General features: G+C 56.7%; 1 protein-coding gene across 10 annotated transcripts in view; it reads right to left on the reverse strand.

The window, feature by feature from the left end:
* The window catches only part of ARHGEF1 (Rho guanine nucleotide exchange factor 1), a 38,281-nt gene that overhangs the window by 16,508 nt on the left and 2,781 nt on the right, over positions 1 to 18,992 (reverse strand). For 5 of the 10 annotated variants that reach the window (XM_064381237.1, XM_064381238.1, XM_064381239.1 and 2 more), the window contains exons 2-24: positions 18,397 to 18,439; positions 18,233 to 18,313; positions 17,647 to 17,760; positions 14,226 to 14,324; positions 13,977 to 14,019; positions 13,501 to 13,747; positions 13,046 to 13,075; positions 12,191 to 12,290; positions 11,958 to 12,054; positions 11,844 to 11,879; positions 11,000 to 11,137; positions 10,076 to 10,181; positions 7,457 to 7,602; positions 6,678 to 6,770; positions 3,123 to 3,269; positions 2,781 to 2,863; positions 2,479 to 2,604; positions 2,237 to 2,351; positions 1,733 to 1,833; positions 1,350 to 1,427; positions 1,023 to 1,098; positions 753 to 920; positions 105 to 192 (exon numbers count right to left, since the gene is read on the reverse strand). In XM_064381237.1, coding sequence (XP_064237307.1) covers positions 105 to 192; positions 753 to 920; positions 1,023 to 1,098; positions 1,350 to 1,427; positions 1,733 to 1,833; positions 2,237 to 2,351; positions 2,479 to 2,604; positions 2,781 to 2,863; positions 3,123 to 3,269; positions 6,678 to 6,770; positions 7,457 to 7,602; positions 10,076 to 10,181; positions 11,000 to 11,137; positions 11,844 to 11,879; positions 11,958 to 12,054; positions 12,191 to 12,290; positions 13,046 to 13,075; positions 13,501 to 13,747; positions 13,977 to 14,019; positions 14,226 to 14,324; positions 17,647 to 17,760; positions 18,233 to 18,313; positions 18,397 to 18,420 — 2,336 coding nt within the window. In that variant the 5' untranslated portion in view covers positions 18,421 to 18,439. Of the gene's footprint in view, positions 1 to 104; positions 193 to 752; positions 921 to 1,022; positions 1,099 to 1,349; positions 1,428 to 1,732; positions 1,834 to 2,236; positions 2,352 to 2,478; positions 2,605 to 2,780; positions 2,864 to 3,122; positions 3,270 to 6,677; positions 6,771 to 7,456; positions 7,603 to 7,933; positions 9,066 to 10,075; positions 10,182 to 10,999; positions 11,138 to 11,843; positions 11,880 to 11,957; positions 12,055 to 12,190; positions 12,291 to 13,045; positions 13,076 to 13,500; positions 13,748 to 13,976; positions 14,020 to 14,225; positions 14,325 to 17,646; positions 17,761 to 18,232; positions 18,314 to 18,396; positions 18,440 to 18,992 lie in introns of those variants that run through there. The other 5 variants (XM_021670398.2, XM_012461497.3, XM_064381241.1 and 2 more) reach the window with 3 other exon arrangements.

The following is an 18,992-nucleotide window of genomic DNA, read 5'->3' on the forward strand; positions in this document are numbered from 1 at the left end:
GAGCCCCCAGACCCTATCCCGGGGCCTCCCCACAGCCCTCCTGTTCCCAGGAACACACAGGTCTGAGCTCCTCAACCCACACTCAGAACTCAGACCCCACTCACTTCTTCCGCTCTGACACAGTCTGTGCCACCAGCTCGTAGATCTGGGCCTCCTGGTCCCAGGTAAAAATGACGTAGAAGGCTTTGTGATCTGTAGGGAGAGGGGGAGATGGGGCTCGGAGCCCAGGTCCCCCCAGTGCATGCCCCTCCCTGAGCACAGGCTGGAGAAGTCACCCACAAAGGCTGTGCCCTCAGGGCTCCCATGGCTCAACTCACCCCTCACTGTCCACTAATATCCAGGGCCCTATGAGTCCTCCTCCTGAGCCTCCCCACTCACACCTCCTTATGGAATCAGCCAAGTCCCCTGGTCTACCTATGAAACCCCTCCAGCCACTCCCACCCTCCAGGCGCTTCCAGTGTTTCTGGCCTGATACGACTCCCCAGCACTGTATTTACAAATCCCTCCTCCCTGGGCTCCTGGCCTTTCCTCTCGTTCAAGACACGCCTCTGTGCAAACACCTGCAGCACTTCCCACCTCACTTATAAAACCGGCTAGGCCTGGCCCCGCCCTGCCCACCTCCACCCACTTCTCAACCTCTCTGCCAGAATGCCAGCTCCCTGGCTCTCTAGAGGGTTCTGCTCCCCACTGCACAGCCAGCTCTGCCTAAAAGAGACACCCTCTGTCCTGGGCCACACAGTGGCTGTGCTCACCGGTGGCCACCTCGCGGGTCATGGCGGAGGTGAGCCGCAGCACGGGCCGCAGCATGGTCTTGCCATCGGGCGTGGGTGTCAGCGTCCGGCTGTGAGACTTGAGCAGCAGCCGCTCGTCCTGGCGCTGGAGCAGCAGCAGCAGATCGTCCAGCAGCAGCACATGCACCTCTATGGGGTGGGCAGTGCTCACACAGCACCTCCACAAGACACCCTCCCTGCCCCGGCTCACTGCCCCCACGCCCCACACCAGGCAGCTGCCCTGGCACTCACCGACAGCCTTGTCCTTTGTCACCCGCCACGTCAGTGAGCCCTCATGGACCAATTTCTTCTTGGTGATGTCCAGGTTCTGGGGCAGGAGGGAGTGATGGTTCATGCAGGTTGGCAGGAGGTAACTGGGGCTGGTGGTGAGGGGAAGGGCAGGGCAGTGGCCGGGGATGACCACAGGCTGGGGATCATGGGATTGGCATGAGGTGGGGCCAGAGCTCTCGTTCTCTGGGTGTATTATGGGATGGACAGGACAGGCTGGGGGCTGCATTACAGAATCCCCTGGGCCAAGGAGAGTAGGTGGGTGGGGGAGGTAGGAGGGTCAGGTCGCACCTTGAACTCGCTCAGCATGGGGTCGCTGCTCTGCCGAAGGTGGGACAAGTCCAGGCGCCGCTGATAGTCCTTGAGCCTCTGGGGCAGAGACAGGCGTGTTATGGGGACAAGCTATGTGCTGGGGCTGACCTGCAGTGACCCACACTGGTAAGGCGAGAGCAAAGAGCAACTTCCGATGGGAGCAAGCTAAGGGCGGCGCCCAACCTCCAATGACCCTGAGAGGGAGGTACTGAGGGCCAAGCCAAGCCCCAGACACACGGTGACCCTCATGGGACAGGCCAAGGGGTCAGGTATGGCTTCTGGACAGGCTGAGGTAGGGGCCGGCTTGTGCTCCCACTCCCACACTGCCCACTGTCCTGGGCGTGGGGCCAGCCCAGGCTCACCAGCAGGTCCTCCATGTCACGCACGGCTTGGTTGACGTGGTGTAGAATTTCCCGGCAGCACTCGGCAGCCAGCTCCACTTTCTCCCGTTCTGTGGACTCTTCTGCAGGCAAGAAATAGAGCAGGTCTGGTGAACCCCTGCCGTAGAGGCTCTAGGTTCCACAGCCAAGGTTAGAGAAAGGAGAGCTGGCGGGGCATAGTGGCTCACGCCTGTAATCCCAGCACTTTGGGAGGCTGAGGCAGGAGGATCACTTGAGACCAGGAGTTCAAGACCAGCCTGGATAACATGGCGAGACCCCATCTCTATAAAAAAATATTTAAAAAATTAGCTGGGCATGGTGGTGTGCCCCTGGGGTCCCAGCTACTCAGGAAGCTGAGGAGGGAGGAGAGCTAGAGTCTGGGTGATTGAGGCTGCAAGGAGCTGTGATGTTATCACTGATGAAGATGAGAAAAAAAATTTTTTAAAAAGAGGAGAGCCAAGGCCCAGAGAGCCGGGCCTGCGGTACCTGTGTTCTGCCCAATGCTCTGCAGGAGCAGGGGGTACTTGGTCAGCCGTTGCATCTCCGTGGGGATCATGTCCTTCAGCTGCAGGCGGCGGCACCTCGGGCGGCTCTCGGCTTCCTGCGGGAAACGGCTGCTGGTGCTGCAATGGCCCAGGCTTCTGGCGCACCCCAGGGCGCAGGCACCAAGGAGTCTGAGTCTCCAGGACCCTCCTCCCTGGGAACCTGGAGGCCAGACCCCACCTCACCTGCACGAAGGCACAGAACCGAGGCTCCTTGCGTTGCTTAGCTTTGAGCTGCTCTAAGGCAAATGACTGGCGGCTGCAGAAGCGGGAGGAGATTTTCTGGAACCAGGAGCCCTCAGCACCATCAAACTACAGTGAGATTCAGGCCAGGCAGGCATCTCAGTGGGGATGGGCTAGAACAGGGCCTGAAGTACAACAGGCGTGAAGCCCAGACCCTGGGACTGGAGTGGGGTAGGCTCAGGACCCACCCCTGGCCTGGATTCCAGGTGTCTGGCTGGGAGGAGGGGGAGGCCTAGGCATCTCACCCGGGCCAGCAGCACATCTCCGATCTCCTCGATGAGGTAGCCACTCTCCTGCCTCCGCTTCATTAGGCGATCGAGGAACAGGGCTGTGGGGCAGGAGGAAAGGGGTGCTCCGTCAGGGCCTGGAAGGTGCACACCTTCGCTGTGGCAACCAGCCAGGGACCTGCTGTGGCGTGGTGTGGGTAGGGCTGCAGGTGTGTCTGTATCTGATCCTAGGGTCTGGGTGGTGCATCTGCCCCCACCCCATGTGAGCTCTGGGGATCTCAGGCAGGTTGAACCCAGGGCTAGAACGGAGCTGCCCATGGGGCAGTGGGGTGCACAGAGGGACCCCGGCCCTGCACTCACAATGCACCTCGATGAGCTCGTCCAGGCTGGGGAAGATGTTCTGTAGCTCCTCCAGGGGGAAGAAGCCACCCTCCGCCATGGGCTGGTAGAAGAGGTCGTGCAGCACCCGTAGCATGCGCACGTGGGCCGCCTCTGTCACCAGCAGCTCTGCGGGGCCACCAAAGCAGGGAACGCGTTGGGGAGAGTGCAGACTAGGGGGCATGACCTCAGGGGCAGGTTGGAGGAGTGAAGAAAGCCTCCTAGAAGTTGGTGGGAAAAAACTCTCTCCAGCTAGCCATGGTAGTTCACACTTGTAATCCCAGCACTTTCGGAGGTCGAGACAGGAGAATCACCTGAACCCAGGAGTCCAAGATCAGCCTGGGCAACACTGTGAAACCCTGTCTCTACCAAAAATTAAAAAAATAAATTGGTCAGGCACGGTGGCTCACGCTTGTAATCCCAGCTACTCAGGAGGCTGAGGCAAGAGAATTGCTTGAACTTGGGAGGCGGAGGTTGCGGTGAGCCAAGATTGTACCATTGCACTCCAGCCTGGGCAACAAGAGCAAAACTCCATCTCAAAAGAAAAAAAAAAATTAGCCTGGGCATGGTGGTGTGTGCCTGTAGTCCCAGCTACCCAGGAGGCTGAAGTGGGAAGATCCCTTGAGCCCAGGAGGTCGAGGCTGCAGTGAGTTATAATTGCATTACTGCACCCCAGCCTAGGTGACAGAGTGAGACCTTGTCTCAAAATAAATAAAAGGTCCTGGCCCGGTGGCTCACGCCTATAATCCCAGCACTTTGGGAGGCTGAGGCGGGTGGATCAGAAGGTCGGGAGTTCAAGACCAGTCTGGCCAATATGGTGAAACCCCATCTCTACTAAAAAATACAAAAATTAGCTGGGCATGGTGGCGTGTGCCTACAGTCCCAACTACTCAGGAGGCTGAGGCAGGAGAATCTCTTGAACCCGGGAGGTGGAGGTTGCAGTAAGCCAAGATCGTGCCACTCCACTCCAGCGTGGGTGACAGAGCAAGACTACATCTCCAAAACAAAGCAAACAAACAAATAAAAAAAACTTCTTAAACGTTTGCCTTCTTAAATAGCCACCAAGGGGCCGGCGCGGTGGCTCATGTCTGTAATCCAAGCACTTTGGGAGGCCAAGGTGGGCGGATCACGAAGTCAAGAGATCAAGACCATCCTGACCAGCATGGTGAAACCCTGTCTCTACTAAAAATACAAATATTAGCTAGGTGTGGTGGCAGGCACCTATAGTCCCAGCTACTTGGGAGGCTGAGGCAGGAGAAGTGCTTGAATCCAGGCGGCAGAGGTTGCAGTGAGCTGAGATGGTGCCACTGCACTCCAGCCTGGCAACAGTGAGACTCCGTCTCAAAAAAAAAAAGAGCCACTGAGGATTCCTCAACCTACTGCCTTTCCCTTTTCGCTGTGGCAACCAGCCAGAGTGACCAATGGTCTGTTTGCCAACCTGGGCTTTCAGTGATAAAACTGGGAATGTCCCAAGCAAATGGGGACAAGTTGGTCATCCCACTCGCCAGCAAGCTTGCAGCTGTGTTTAGTGTCTAACCATCAGGCTACATTACACAGTGATTAACAGATTCAGATCCAGTGATTCCTCCCAAACCCTGGAGGGCATATGTGTGAGTTTCAGGGGCCCCAGAAGTCCCCTAAGTGCAGGATTTTGTGTGTTATGCATACTCTTTCTGGAGAGAGAAACTGATATGCTGTCCAACATGATAGCCACCAGCCACATACAACTCTTTACATTTTCATTAATTAAAATGAAATGAAATTTTAAAACTTCAGTCTTCAGTTGTATTTAGTGTTTTTGTTGTTGTTGTTGTTGTTTTGAGATGGAGTCTTGCTCTGTCACCCACGCTGCAATGCAGTGGTGTGATCTTGGCTCACTCCAACCTCTGCTTCCTGAGTTTAAGCGATTCTCCTGCCTCAGCCTCCCAAGTAGCTGAGACTATAGGCATGCCCCACCATGCCCTGCTAATTTTTATTATTTTTTTAGTAGAGATGGGGTTTTACCACATTGGCCAGGCTGGACTTGAACTCCTGACCTCAACTGATCCACCCTCCTCGGCCTCCCAAAGTGTTGGGATTACAGGCATGAGCCACCAAGCCGCGCATTTTTTTTTTTTTTTTTTTTTTTGAGACAGAGTCTTGCTCTGTAGCCCAGACTGGAGTGCAGTGGCATGTTCTGGGCTCATTGCAACCTCCGTGTCCTGCTTCCTGGGTTCAAGCAATTCTCCTGTCTGTCTCCCGAGTATCGGGAATTACAGGCATGTACCACCACGCTTGGCTAATTTTTCTATGTTTAGTAGAGATGGGGTTTCACCGTATTGTCCAGGCTGGTCTTGAACTCCTGATCTCAAGTGATCTGCCCACCTCGGCTTCCCAAAGTGCTGGGATTATAGGCGTGAGCCACTACCCCTGGCCTAGTGCATTACAAGTGCTCACCAGCCCTAGGTGGCTGGTAGTCCCCATGGTGAGCAGTACAAATAAAGTACATTTCCATTCCAGAAAGTCCTATTGGATAGAATACGGCTCATGTTTTTTTTTTTTTTTTTTTTTGAGACGGAGTTTCACTCTTGTTACCCAGGCTGGAGTGCAATGGCGCGATCTCGGCTCACCGCAACCTCCGCCTACTGGGTTCAGGCAATTCTCTTGCCTCAGCCTCCTGAGTAGCTGGGATTACAAGCACGCGCCACCATGCCCAGCTAATTTTTTGTATTTTTAGTAGAGACGGGGTTTCACCATGTTGACCAGGATGGTCTTGATCTCTTGACCTCGTGATCTACCCGCCTCGGCCTCCCAAAGTGCTGGGATTACAGGCGTGAGCCACCGCGCCCAGCTTTTTGTTTTTTTAAATATCATGTCCTTAGAAGGATCTGTGACCCAAAAAGTGCTCATCTACTCCCCTAAAATTTTTGAATAAGTACCTTTTTTACTACAAAGTAATCTGTAAATAAGCTTTCAATCAACTCCAAAAGCTTTCTCTTTTTGCCACCAATCTCCCTAGCCACCACAGAATGAGAAAGCACAGGAAGAAAAGAAAAAGACAAAAATGGCCAAGTGTGGTGGCTCACGCCTGTAATCCCAGCACTTTGGGAGGCCAAGGCGGGTGGATCACAAGGTCAGGAGTTCGAGACCATCCTAGCCAACAGGGGGAAACCTCATCTCTACTAGATACAAAAAAGTAGTCAGGAGTGGTAGTGCACGCCTGTAATCCTAGCTACTCAGGAGGCTGAGGCAGGAGAATCACTCGAACCTGGGTGGTGGAGGTTGCAGTGAGCCGAGATCGCGCCATTGCACTCCAGCCTGGGTGACAGGGTAAGACTCTGTCTCAAAAAAAAAAAAAAAAAAAAAAAAAAAACAAAGACAAAGACAAAAATGATACACTCATCATCTCTCTACCCAGAAGCAAGCACTGCCAATATACTGATCATTCCCCCAAACTTTCCCCTATGGGGATCTTTTCTTCCCTAAGCAATTAAGATCATACTAGTAACAACAATCTCATTAAAATGCTCTTCTTTGACTGGTCCTGGTAGCTCATACCTATAATCCCAGGACTTTGGGAGGCTGAGGTAGGAGATTCACTTGAGCCCAAGAGTTTGAGACCAGCCTGGCCAACAGGGCGAAACCCCATCTCTGCAAAGAATACAAAAATTAGCCGGGCATGGTGGTGCATGCCTGTGTTCTCAGCTACTCAGGAGGCTGAGGTGGGAGGATCACTTGAGCCTGGGAGGGTAAGGCTACAGCGAGCCGTGAGTACGCCACTGCACTCCAGCTTGGGAGACAGACTGAGACCCTGCCTCGAATAAAAATAAAAATATGAAATAAAATAAAATGCTCCTCCTCTGTGCCCAACACTGTGCTAAACACGTCACACAAATCATCGCATCTTCATGACAATATTTCAGGTAGGAACTATTAGTGCCCACATTTCACAAGTAAAGAAACAAAGGCTTGCACCAGAAGTTTCACCATGTTGGCCAGGATGGTCTCGATCTCATGATCCACCCGCCTCAGCCTCCCAAAGTGCTGGGATTACAGGCGTGAGCCACCGCACCCGGCAATGCAGTGTTCTTAACGTCAGCACCATCTCGCACTACTAGAAATTCTTTGGAAATGTCTATTCCACAGCGGCACTCACATTTCATTGAAATGCTCTCTGCTGGAACAATCTGAACTTGGAACAAGAGGGAATCTGAAGCTGTCTTCAAGTTCTCCCTATAGTAAACAACACCAAGATGCACTTCTCTCTGTGCCTGTCTCTGCCTCTGCCAGAGCTGGACTGTCCTTGGCCACAGTGAGGCGGATAGGACGGCACTCACCGCTGATGACCTCCTGCCGTTTCACCTGGCTCTTGGGCAGCCTGTGCAGGGTGTCTGGGGGAATGAGTTCCCGCCAGCCAGGAGGCTCTTCTGGTTCAAGCTCCAGTCCTGACCGTCCCGGCTCCCCGTCATCTCCAGGCTCAGGGCTGTGGACAGAGGTCTTGCTAGGGCCCCAGCTTGGGCCATCCCAGGAAGCAGCCTTCAACTTCTTAAGAGTGTTCAACCCCGGTCAGTGGCCTTGGCATTTGATGCCCTCAGGGTAGCCCGTGTGACAGACCAGATCTCTAGATCTGACTAGACTAGAGTCCCAAGATCTCTAGAAACATTCTACCCCCTCCTCCTCCAAGGTCTGTGTGACCATAGTTGGCCTCAATGACCTCAGCCTCCAATGCCCATTCCTCTGTGACTCTGACAACAGTCCCTCCCTGATTCTCCAGGCTGCCTTAGTGGATGGGGGAAGGGAGAGGGTTGACATACGTGGCTCGTCGGGCAGGGCCAAGCACTGCCGTTGCGGAACTGGGGTCCATGTCCACGTCGCTCCGGGAGCGGCCCCCACCCCGGCCCTTAGCCCCGAGGCTGCCCCGGGAAGGCCGGCGGCGGTCACTCACCCGCAGGCTCTCTGAGCGCCCCAGACGCCCTGATAGCCTGGACCCCGAGGCCAAAGATAGGCAGAGACCGGGGGTAGAGACAAGGAGAGACCAAGACAAGGACAGAGACGAGGAGGAACCAGGACAGGGACAGAGACGGGGAAGAGACCAGGACAGGGACAGAGACGGGAGAGACCAGGACGGGGGCAGAGACGGGAGAGACCAGGACGGGGGCAGAGACGGGAGAGACCAGGACGGGGGCAGAGACGGGAGAGACCAGGACAGGGGCAGAGACGGGAGAGACCAGGACAGGGACAGAGACGGGAGAGACCAGGACAGGGGCAGAGACGGGAGAGACCAGGACAGGGGCAGAGACGGGGAGAGACCAGGACAGGGGCAGGGAAGAACAGGACAGGGGCAGAGACAGGAGAGACAAGGACAGGGACAGGGACAGGGAGAGACCAGGACAGGGACAGAGATGGGAGAGACCAGGACAGGAGCAGAGATGGGAGAGACCAGGACAGGGACAGAGACAGGAGAGACCAGGACAGGGACAGAGACGGGAGAGACCAGGACAGGGGCAGAGATGGGAGAGACCAGGACAGGGACAGAGACGGGAGAGACCAGGACAGGGGCAGAGACGGGGAGAGACAAGGACAGGGGCAGGGAAGAACAGGACAGGGGCAGAGACAGGAGAGACAAGGACAGGGACAGGGACAGGGAGAGACCAGGACAGGGACAGAGACGGGAGAGACCAGGACAGGGATCAAACATGCAACAGAAGAGAAAGGAAAGAGAATCAGAGGAGTGGTGGGATTTTAGGGGCGCTGGGGTAGTGGGGGTGGCTGGCGGAGGGATATTGAAATTTGATGGAGAAGGATGGGGAACCCAGGGTAGAGCACAGGACTGACCCCTCCCTTCCCTGAGGCAGGGGGATAGAAACAGAGGGGTGTTTATGGGGTGGGGAGGATTTCCATACTTAACTCTTCAACTGGGAGGGTGATGTCCCCACCCACCCCTCACAGGGGGTGAAGGGGAGGGACTGGCCATGGGGAGAAGGGAGGGGCTGGGAGAAATGGGGGAGGGGCTAGCCCTTCCCCCACCCAGGGCCCAGGCACCCACCTCTTCCACCTTCTGGGGAGAGAGGGGCATAGGGTCAGAGGTGGACCCAGATGGAACCCGACCCACCTCCCCACAGCTACCAAAGGGTCCCCAAAGCAGCGGCACAAGGACGGGCAGGGGGCAGAGCCTGCCCCCCAGCTGTAAGGGGGACAGGGCCCCCAGGGCACAGAGCACAGAGGGGTGGGGAGGTTCAGGGACGGGCACCAGGAGGCTGGAGCGAGGCAGGCAGGGTGGGGGCTTGAAAGAGAAGGGAACGGCTGGGCCCAGTGGCTCTTCCTGTAATCCCAGCACTTTGGGAGGCTGAGGTGGGCGGATCACCTGAGGTCAGGAGCTCAAGACCAGCCTAGCCAATATGGTGAAACCCTACCTCTACTAAAAATAAAAAAATTAGCCAGGCACGGTGGCACATGCCTGTAATCCCAGCTATTTGGGAGGCTGAGGAAAGAGAATTGCTTGAACCTGGGAAGTGGAGGTTGCAGTGAGCCAAGATTGCCCCACTGCACTCCAGCCTGGGTGACAGAGCAAGACTCCATCTCAAAATAAATAAATAATAAAGGAAAGAGAAGGGGAAGAAGGGCCAAAAAAATGAAAAATGGCAGAGACTGGAGGGGGATGGAAAGTGGGAAAAGAAAACCCAGGTGAGAGAGGAGCGGGGAATAAAGGAGATGGAAGGAGAGGAGGAGAGGAAGGGAGGAGAAAGATTAGTGAAAAAAGAAAGGAAAGGAAGCAGGAGGGAGATGAGGAAAGGAAAGAAGAAGAAGGGAGAGGAACGGCAAGAGCCAGAGAGCAGGGGAGGAGCAGGGAGAGCAAGAGGCTGGCACAGCAGGCGCAGATGGCAGGGGCGACCCACACCCACCCCCCAGCACTCAGTAACCTCCCCCCTGCCACCCCTGCACCCCAGCCTGGGTACCTCTCTGTTTCAGCCCCCTCATCGGTACTGTCCAGGGGCGCCGGGGGCTCCAGGCTCATTGGGCCCTGCGGGGAGGAGTCCCCCAGCTCCAGGGGGGCCTCAGCACCTGTAGGGTAGAGGGAGCAGGGCTCGCTCGAAGGCCTTGGAGACCATGAGACCCACACTCTGCGGCCTAGAAAGGCGGGGGTTAAGCTACCCAGTGCCAGGCAGACACCAAGCGGCTGCTCTGTACTTCAGCACGGGACAGACAGACGTTAAGACCTCTGAGAACATGGCCGTGGGCCATGGGGGGCAAGGTGTGAGGATGCCGTAGAGGTGGGTGCGCCTGTGCACTCCCACCCAACGAGACTGCAGCCCCCTGAGGTCGGGAGGGCACTGGATTCCATGCTGCCTCGACGTCCATTCATCCTCCCCACCCTCTCACACCCCTTTAGAGATGAGCAAGTGGAGACTAAGAAACGGGAGTCATTTCCAAGACATAAATAAATACAAGGAAGCAGTAGAGCCGGGGTGTGAGACCCAAGGGCCTGAGGCCACAGAGGTCTAAGGACAGTGAGGGAGGAAGTTAATGGGGTTGCCGGGCTCCCCACCTAGGGGGCCAGAAATGCAGCTCAGAGGGTGGACTGCTCATGTACTCAGGGAAGGTTCTGGAAAATGAGGGGCTGATGGAAAACGTAGTCCAAGTGGGTGGGAGACATAGCCCCAGGAGCAAGGTCAGAGCCTGGGAGGAAAGCTGTAGAAAGGGCAGACTGAGGGAAGGGAAGGTTATGAATGCCAGTGGTGACCAGGAGCAGGGAGGGGCAGATGCTGAGCAAAGGGGAGGTGTCGCTGGGGAATGGCTTCTATCTGGGGGTGCCAAGCGGGCAGGAGCACTCCCACCAAGATCCTCGGGCCTCACGGAGCCCTGGCCCAGGAAACTCTCACCTGGTTCCCGGTCTGGGCTGTCCAGGGACAGAGGGTGCAGAGAGACTCCAGGGGTGTCCTGCCCAGGACCCCCGACATTCCGGTCTCGAGAGGACACCCCCAGGCCTCCCTTCCGGTCTGTAGCACCTGGCTTCTCGGCTGGGGAGACAGTGAAGGAGAAAGAGGGAGATGAGAGAACAACTCAAATCCACTCACCGGGGATGCAAGAGGCTGTGCTCATGCCCTTCCACCCTTGACTAGGAGCCCCCATCCCCTCCTCCTTTGGACCCAGGAGGCACCTAGGAATCCAGGCCCCCAGCCTTTCCTCCCTCAGACCCAGGGGTCCAGGCCCCAGGCCTTCCTCCCTCAGACCCAGGGGTCTGCCCAGCCCCTCCTCCCTCAGACCCAGGGGTCCAGGCCCCAGCCCCTCCTCCCTCAGACCCAGGGGTCTGCCCAGCCCCTCCTCCCTCAGACCCAGGAGTCCAGGCCCAGCCTTTCCTCCCTCAGACCCAGGAGTCTGAGCACCCCCTACCCCTCCTCTCTCAGACCCAGGAGTCCAGGCCCAGTCCCTCCCCCCTCAGACCCTGGTGACCCTCTTCCCTCAGACCCAGGAACTCCCCCAGCCCTTCCTCCCTCAGACCCAGGGGTCCAGGCCCAGCCCTTCCTGTCTTAGACCCAGGTGTCCGGGCCTCCAGCCCCCTGCTCCCTGTTCTCTCAGACCCAGGGGTCCAGGCCCAGTCTTTTCTCCTTCAGACCCAGGAGTCCAGGTTTCCAGCCCCGTCCCCTGCAGGCCCCCAGGAGTCCAGGTCCCCAGCCCCTCCCCCGCAGGCCCCCAGGATGGATGCTCTGGCTACAGGTCCATTACCATCAACTTCCACTTTAAGGTGTCGAAAATCTGGAACTGAAACGAGAGAGAGTGAGACAGTGAGTGAGAGCAGCTGGGGAAGACAGGGGAGGGCAGAGGCCTGGGCTGCCTTACCCTGAGGCTCTCCCCGGTTCCATCGGGCGGCATCCAGGATGCTGCTCAGCCCCTTCTTGGTCTTGGCAGGCTCATCCGACCGCCGGTTCCCCATCACCTGAGAGGGCAGGGAGGAAGGCTGAGCATCTCTGAGATGACAATAAAGCAGGATTTGACTCAAGGTGTCAAGAGTCATGAGGCTCCCAGGGCCTCTCTGGAGTGCAAAGGTCAGGATGGGACACTGAGGGAAACACCTTTTTCCGGAAGAAGTTTCTCCCCGACTTCTTGTCCCCACTCTTGGTCCGCACCCCAAGGTGACGCATGTACAGGCCAATGGCATTGACCACGGCAGCACTGTAGGAGGAGACATCAAGGGCTCAACACACATACACATGCACACACCCCACACACCCCACACACCCCACACACCCCACACACCACACACACACCACACGGCCCCTAGAGGCAGAGGCCCGCCCTTCCCATCCTGACCTCACAACTACTTCCTGTGAGACTCTGAGGAGAGATGAGAGGGTTCAAAAGGACACGGGCCAGGGCTGTTACCCAATGCCCAGGACCCAGGCGTCCAGACCCCCAGCCTCCTCCTCCCTCTGACCCAGGAGTCCAGGCCCCCAGCCTCCTCCTCCCCAAGACACAGGCGTCCAGGCCCCCAGCCTCCTCCTCTCTCAGACCCAGGCGTCCAGGGCCCCTGCCTCCTTCTCCCTCAGACCCAGGAATCCAGGCCCCCAGCCTCTTCATCCTCAGACCCAGGAATCCAGGCCCCCAGCCCCTCCTCCCTCAGACCCAGGAATCCAGGCCCCCAGCCCCTCCTCCCTCAGACCCAGGAGTCCAGGGCCCAGGCCCTCCTTCCTCAGACCCAGGAGTCCAGGCCCCCAGCCCCTCCTCCCTCAGACCCAGGAGTCCAGGGCCCAGGCCCTCCTTCCTCAGACCCAGGAATCCAGGTCCCCAGCCCCTCCTCCCTCAGACCCAGGAGTCCAGGTCCCCAGCCCCTCCTCCCTCAGACCCAGGAGGCCAGGCCGCCAGCCCCATCCTCCCTCAAATCCAGGAGGCTGCACGCCTCTCCCTGCCACCCTCTCCGCCTCCCTCACCTCTTTTCTTCATCGGTAGAGATGGTAGGTCTGCAGGAGGAAGAGAGATGTTTGTGACACATTTGCTAGGCCTGGGGTCCCCATTCACCCAGGACACATCTCAGGGTTGCTGTCCTGGGATAGGCAGGCAGAGGAGAGACAGACAGGGGACATGGCAGAAGGGATCGGGAAGAACTGTCACAAGAGGGAGGAAGGTCTCTCATCCAGGAGGACGTGATCCAAGTGCCAGATCATGGACAAGATCCAGAAATGGCAAGGGAACCCCAAAGATGGAAAGGGAAGAAGACTTGGATCCAAGATGAGTTAAAATGACAGGGCAGAGGAAGAGCCCCAATGCCAAGAAATGAACCCTGAAGCAGAAGAGGGAACCCTCAAACAGGATGGAACATGCCAGGCAGCAGGGGTGCCCTGGAGCTGGGGAGGGGCGATGCTCCCACCAGAGCTGGCCCACTCACTGTATCTCCTCCAGGTGCATAAGCAGCCGCTCTGCCACGTGCCGCTCCCGGGCCTCGTAGCTGGCTCGATCCCGCCCAACCCAGGCCTCCAGCTGGGTCAGCTCCTGCTCCCAGGGCGTCATGCCCATGAGCCGCTTAGAGCGGAAGTCCTCCAGCTGCCGGCTCACAGCTGCCTGCTGGCTTTGTACCACCTCCTGCACGAACCGCCGCTGGACATCCTCAGAGATGAGGTCGGGACGAGTGCGGTCTGCAGGGACACACAAGGGGGCGACAGTCCAGCTCCCTGGTGGCATGGACCACGGTCCCCACCCACCTTTGTACTCCCACAGCCATGCTTCCTGAGACTGCTGCCAAGAAGGAATGAATGAATCTTGGCTGTCCAAGCAGAGCATGGGAGTGTGGCCTTTCTCCCCTTGGCCTCCTGGGAGGTGTGGTCCCTGCTGGACACCTCTCCCTCATCCCATCCTTCTCCTTACCAAGTTCAAAGGCAACGTTGGGAGGGACTGGCACCCGCAGAACCTGCTCGAGAGAGAGACTGGAGTTAAGAGGAGGACTTGGTGTGATGAGAGGCAGTCCAGGAGGATTGCCAGGAACCCCAGTCTGAGGCAGGGTGCTGGGGAAGGCTGGGGTCAGCAGCTGCCCTCAGGGCAGAGGTTGGGGGCCCGCATGGTGACTGCAGGCCCAAACAGGGATTGCGGGGTTGGGGCTGCTGGAAGGTCTCTCACCGCTGTCTTCTCCAGGAAGCTGTGGTAGAAGTCCAGAAAGGCCTTCTTGGCCTCCTTGGGGCCCAGTGAGCCCAGCATGTCGGCATGAAGACAGCAGAGCTGGGGGAGACACACAGCATGACTCTACGCCCTCCAATCTCGCCTCAAACCACACTCTCCCTTTGAAAAGGGTCTTCCCAGTCTCCTGGCTACCCCATGGGTGTGGGACTCAACTGCCACCTCATCTGGGAAGCACTCCCTGACCTCCACCCGTACCACCAGGCCCTGGGTTCCCTTGCAGGCTCCCTGGGGCCACCATGAGCATTTTCTAATTTTCGGTCCTGTGCTATGGTCCTTTCTTGTTCTTCATCACTGTCACCTCCTGGCAATAATGACAACTGCTACTAGTGCTGCTACTGTCTCTACTGAGGGATCAGTGTATACTAGACGCTGCTCTAAACCCTCTACATACATTAACTTGTTCAATCATAGAGACCATCATTATCCTCATTTTACAGATGAGAAAATGGAGCTCAAGAAGCTTATTCAAAGTCACACAGCTAGGCTGGGTGTGGTGGCTCACACCTGTAATCCTAGCACTTTGGGAGGACAAGGCAGACAGATCACATGAGGTCAGGAGTTCGTGACCAGCCTGGCCAACATGGAGAAACTCCGCTCTATTAAAACTACAAAAAAAAAAAAAAAAAAATTAGCCGGGCATGATAGCAGGCATCTGTAATCCTAGCTACTTGGGAGGCTGAGGCAGGAAGAACTGCTTGAACCCAGGAGGTGGAGGTTGCAGTGAGTCAAGATTGCGCCACTGCACTATAGCTCGAGCAAGAGTGAGACTCTGTCTCAAAAACAAACAACCACCACCAACAAACCCCCAAAGTCACACAGCTAGTAAAGTGGCAAAGTCAGGATTCTAATCCAGGCAACCTGTCTCCACCACACTCCACTGCCAAGAAAGACTGTGAGCAGCTTAAGGGTCTGTGTGTGTTGGGGGCGGGAGTTGTAGGTTGATCCGTGTCCCAGACAGTGCCCAGTGTATACTGAGGGCTTGGTAAAGAACAGGTAGACAAGTGGGGCTCACTCCATCATTCATTAAGCATCTCCTGAGTGCCAGCCCTGTGCTGGGTGACAGTGGGGACTCCAACCTGTCCTGGTTCCTGGAGGCTCTCATCTGGGAATTGAACTCACTCCAATGGGAGTGGAACTTTTTCTCCTTTGTTTTTGAGATGGAGTCTCGCTGTCACCCAGGCTGGAGTGCAGGCAGTGGTGTGATCTCAGCTCACTGCAACCTCCTCATGGGTTCAAGCAATTCTCCTGCATCAGCCTCTGGAGTAGCTGGGATTACAGGTGCACACCACCATGTCTGGCTAATTTTTTCTTTTTTTTTTCCGCCTAGGCCGGAGTGCAGTGGTGTGATCTTGGCTCATTGCAAACTCTGCCTCCTAAGTTCAAGTGATTCTCCTGCCTCAGCTTCCCGAGTAGCTGGGATTACAGCTGTGAACCACTATGCCCAGCTAATTTTTGTATTTTTAGTAGAGACAGGGTTTCACCATGTTGGCCAGGCTGGTCTTGAACTCCTGATTTCAAGTGATCTGCCCGCCTTGGCCTCCCAAAGTGTTGGGATTACAGGCATGAGCCACTATGCCTGGCCTTTTTTTTTTTTTTTTTTCAAGACAGGGCCTCACTCTATCACCCAGGCTGGAGTGCAGTGGTGCCATCACTGCAGCCTCAACCTCCTTGGCTCAAGCCATCCTCCTGCCTCAGCCTCCCAAAGGGTTTGGACTAGTCATGAGCCACCAGGCCGTCTTCTTTCTCCACTTTAAACAGTTTTAACACATCTATATCCACTCTCCACAGCCCTTATAGATAGCAAAATTCTAAGAGAGGCCAACAGGAAGCAGCCCAGGGGACCACAACGATATCCAGTCGGCTCCCCACAAGATGATAAGGTGAGGGAGCTGAATGAGGATAAACCTCAAAATGCCCAGGGCTAGACCAGGTGCAGTGACTCACACCTGTAATCCCAGCACTTTGGGAGGCTGAGGTGGACGGATCACTTGAGATCAGGAGTTCGAGACTGGCCTGGCCAACATGGTGAAACCCTGTCTCTACTAAAAATAAAAATTACCGGGTGTGGGGGTACGCGCCTGTAGTCCCAGCTACTTGGGAGGCTGAGGCAGGAGAATCACTTGAACCCAGGACGCAGAGGTTGCAATGACTCAAGATTGCACCACTGCATTCTAGCCTGGGTGACAGAGTGAGACTCTGTCTCAAAAAAAAAAAATGCCCAGAGGCTGCTGGGGTCACCTCCAACAAGTCCCTGACCCTCTCTAGGCCTCAGTTTCCACATCTGTAACAGAACATGGCAGTCAGCACAATCACTGGGCTGACGTCCAGGATCTGGTGTTGTAGAAACCCCAAGGCTTGAATGGGGGACCCCCTTGCTCGGAGGGTCAGAGTCTCCATGCACATGGTTGTTGGGGAGCCACTCTTCTGGAAGAAAATGCAGATGGGGGAAAGACTGCAATTTCTGACGCTTTGGCGTCAGGAGGACCAGCCTCTGGTCTTGCAGCTAACGTTCTGTGTGCCTCAGGTACTTCTCCTCACTCTATCAATTTCCTTTCTGGAGGGGCCCACTAAGCATGTCCACATGGCGCAGTGCCTTGGCCTGTCCCCAGCTCCTGTGCTGGGCTGGGCTGGGCCTTCTTGGGATGAGACCCTTGTCTACAGATCCCCTGCCAGCCAGCACTGTGGCTTCTCCCTTTCTAAATCACCTGCTGGGTTTTCTAGACTCTGCGGGTGTTTCTGGATGGCACAGCTGTCCATCCTCATCTCCCAGGTATCTTCTGCCTCACCCAGACGCTTCTGGATCCACAATCCTGCGGTCTCCCTTGTGAGCTGCGTGTGGTGGTTTTCTTGTTTCCAGAACAGGGCCTGCTGTGCCCCCCAGACCTGGGATGGCTACAGCTTTCTCCCAAGCACCAACTCTAAATGATTGTGTGCTGGCATCTGCCAAGAAGGCTTTGGAGAGAAGGACTCGGTCTCCTAGAGTCCATGGAAGGGCACTGCAACAGGCTGATGAGGAGCACTGCCACAGGCTGATAGGGAGCACTGCCACAGGCACGGAGGGGGACAGGATGTGGTCTCTGCCAGGCTGCTGGGCTCTCTGTGGCTCTGGGGGGTCCTGCTGTGTGTACCCTGCTCACTTCACGCTGAGAGCTATCCTGGGCACCTACAACCCTGGGGTTGAGGTCACGTGGCGTGCTTTCTGGCTCTTGTCTAAGGCATTCTCTAGATCTGGCACTCTGATTTCTAGATCTGCTTTTCCAGACCCCCCCGACTCCCGGCACTAGCTCGATGGTTTATATTGCCGAAAGCTGTGCCTGTCCCAGGCCCACCCCTCCCTATGCCCACCCAGCCCTGCCCTCACCAGGGGTCCTGGCTCAAACTGCAGGGCCACGTGCTGCAGGAGGGCCATGAGGTGGGCCGGGCGCCGCTTCACTTGCTCCAGGCTCTGGAACTGGCTGTTTTGCTCTTCTGAGTTCTGGGGGTACAGGCAGGGGTGAGTACAATAAGGAGAAGAGGAGGGGCCCTGGGTTTGACCCTACCCATTCCTGGCACTTCACAAGGGATCCAAGCCAGGGTTGGCTCCTGGGAAGTGGGGAGTGGTGATGGTGTCCACAAAATAATGGCGACAGCAAGGGCAGGTGGTCAGGGAGAATGGATGAGATTTAATATGATATTGGTGGACGATGAGGACGGAAATTAGGAGAAGAAATTGGAGTCCATGCTGGGGGAGGAGGGCACAATGATATGAACTGGGGTTAAGAGTAAGAAGGGTTGCCATGTGGACTCCGAGTATGGGGTCGGGGAGGTGAGGAAGGAGGTACTAGCGAGATGAGAGGATGAGAGATGGACCATGGGAAGAGGCCCAGGGGACAGCAACTGCAGGTGGGAGGGGACCCAGGGCGAAGCGCAGAGCCTGGGACCGAGCTTTTCCACCCTATCCCACTCACCGCCTCCAGCTCGTTCTCAAAATCTTCATCCTCAGCCCCAATGATGCTGACGGGCACCCCAGGCCGTAGGGGGCCGGGGGCCTGTGGAAGGAGAGGGCAGCTTCAGTCCACAGGACTCCCCACCCACAGCCCAAGTCCCCTCACCCCTTGCTCTGTCCACTCACCGCCCCTCGGGCGACGTCTTCCATCTCCCTGGGCTCTGCAGGGCTGGGGGAAGAGGAGGGGCTGCGGTTAGGAGGGTGGGAGGAGGTGGCCCAAGGCGGTTACTCACAGATTCCTGGCCCAGGTGTGAAGGTGAGTAAACAGCCTCCCCCATCCCAGCCTCCACAGCTCAATGGAGCCTCTGTGTGACCACAAAGAGCCCTTCAGAGGCCGGCCAGGGGGCGGGAGCCCAAGGACGCCTGGGGGGCGGGTGTTGGAGGCTCAGGAGCCTGGGTCCATGGGAAGGCTGAGTCTGAAAGCCTGCATTTTAGGGTCCCTAATGGAAGAGGGGCTGGGGACCTGGACTCCCAGGTCAGAGGGACCAGGAGCCTAGGGGCTAATTCCTGAGGGCAGGGCTAGAGGCAAAGTGGGGATGGAAGGGCTAGAGGAGAGATGGGAAGAAGTGGGGTGTGGGGGTCTCCTCCGGTCTGTGACAGGCCTGGGGCAGGATGTTGCCTTGGAACCCACCAGCCCCACTTCCTGTGACAGGAAGTCACAATGGCAAACCCCCAACCCCCAACTCTCCATGTAAGAAAACAAAACTAAAACCCTTCTTCCT

The sequence above is a fragment of the Aotus nancymaae genome, unplaced genomic scaffold, assembly GCF_030222135.1.
Source record: "Aotus nancymaae isolate 86718 unplaced genomic scaffold, 86718_ANA_hifiasm-v0.15.2.pri h1tg000028l, whole genome shotgun sequence".
Lineage (NCBI taxonomy): Eukaryota > Metazoa > Chordata > Mammalia > Primates > Aotidae > Aotus > Aotus nancymaae.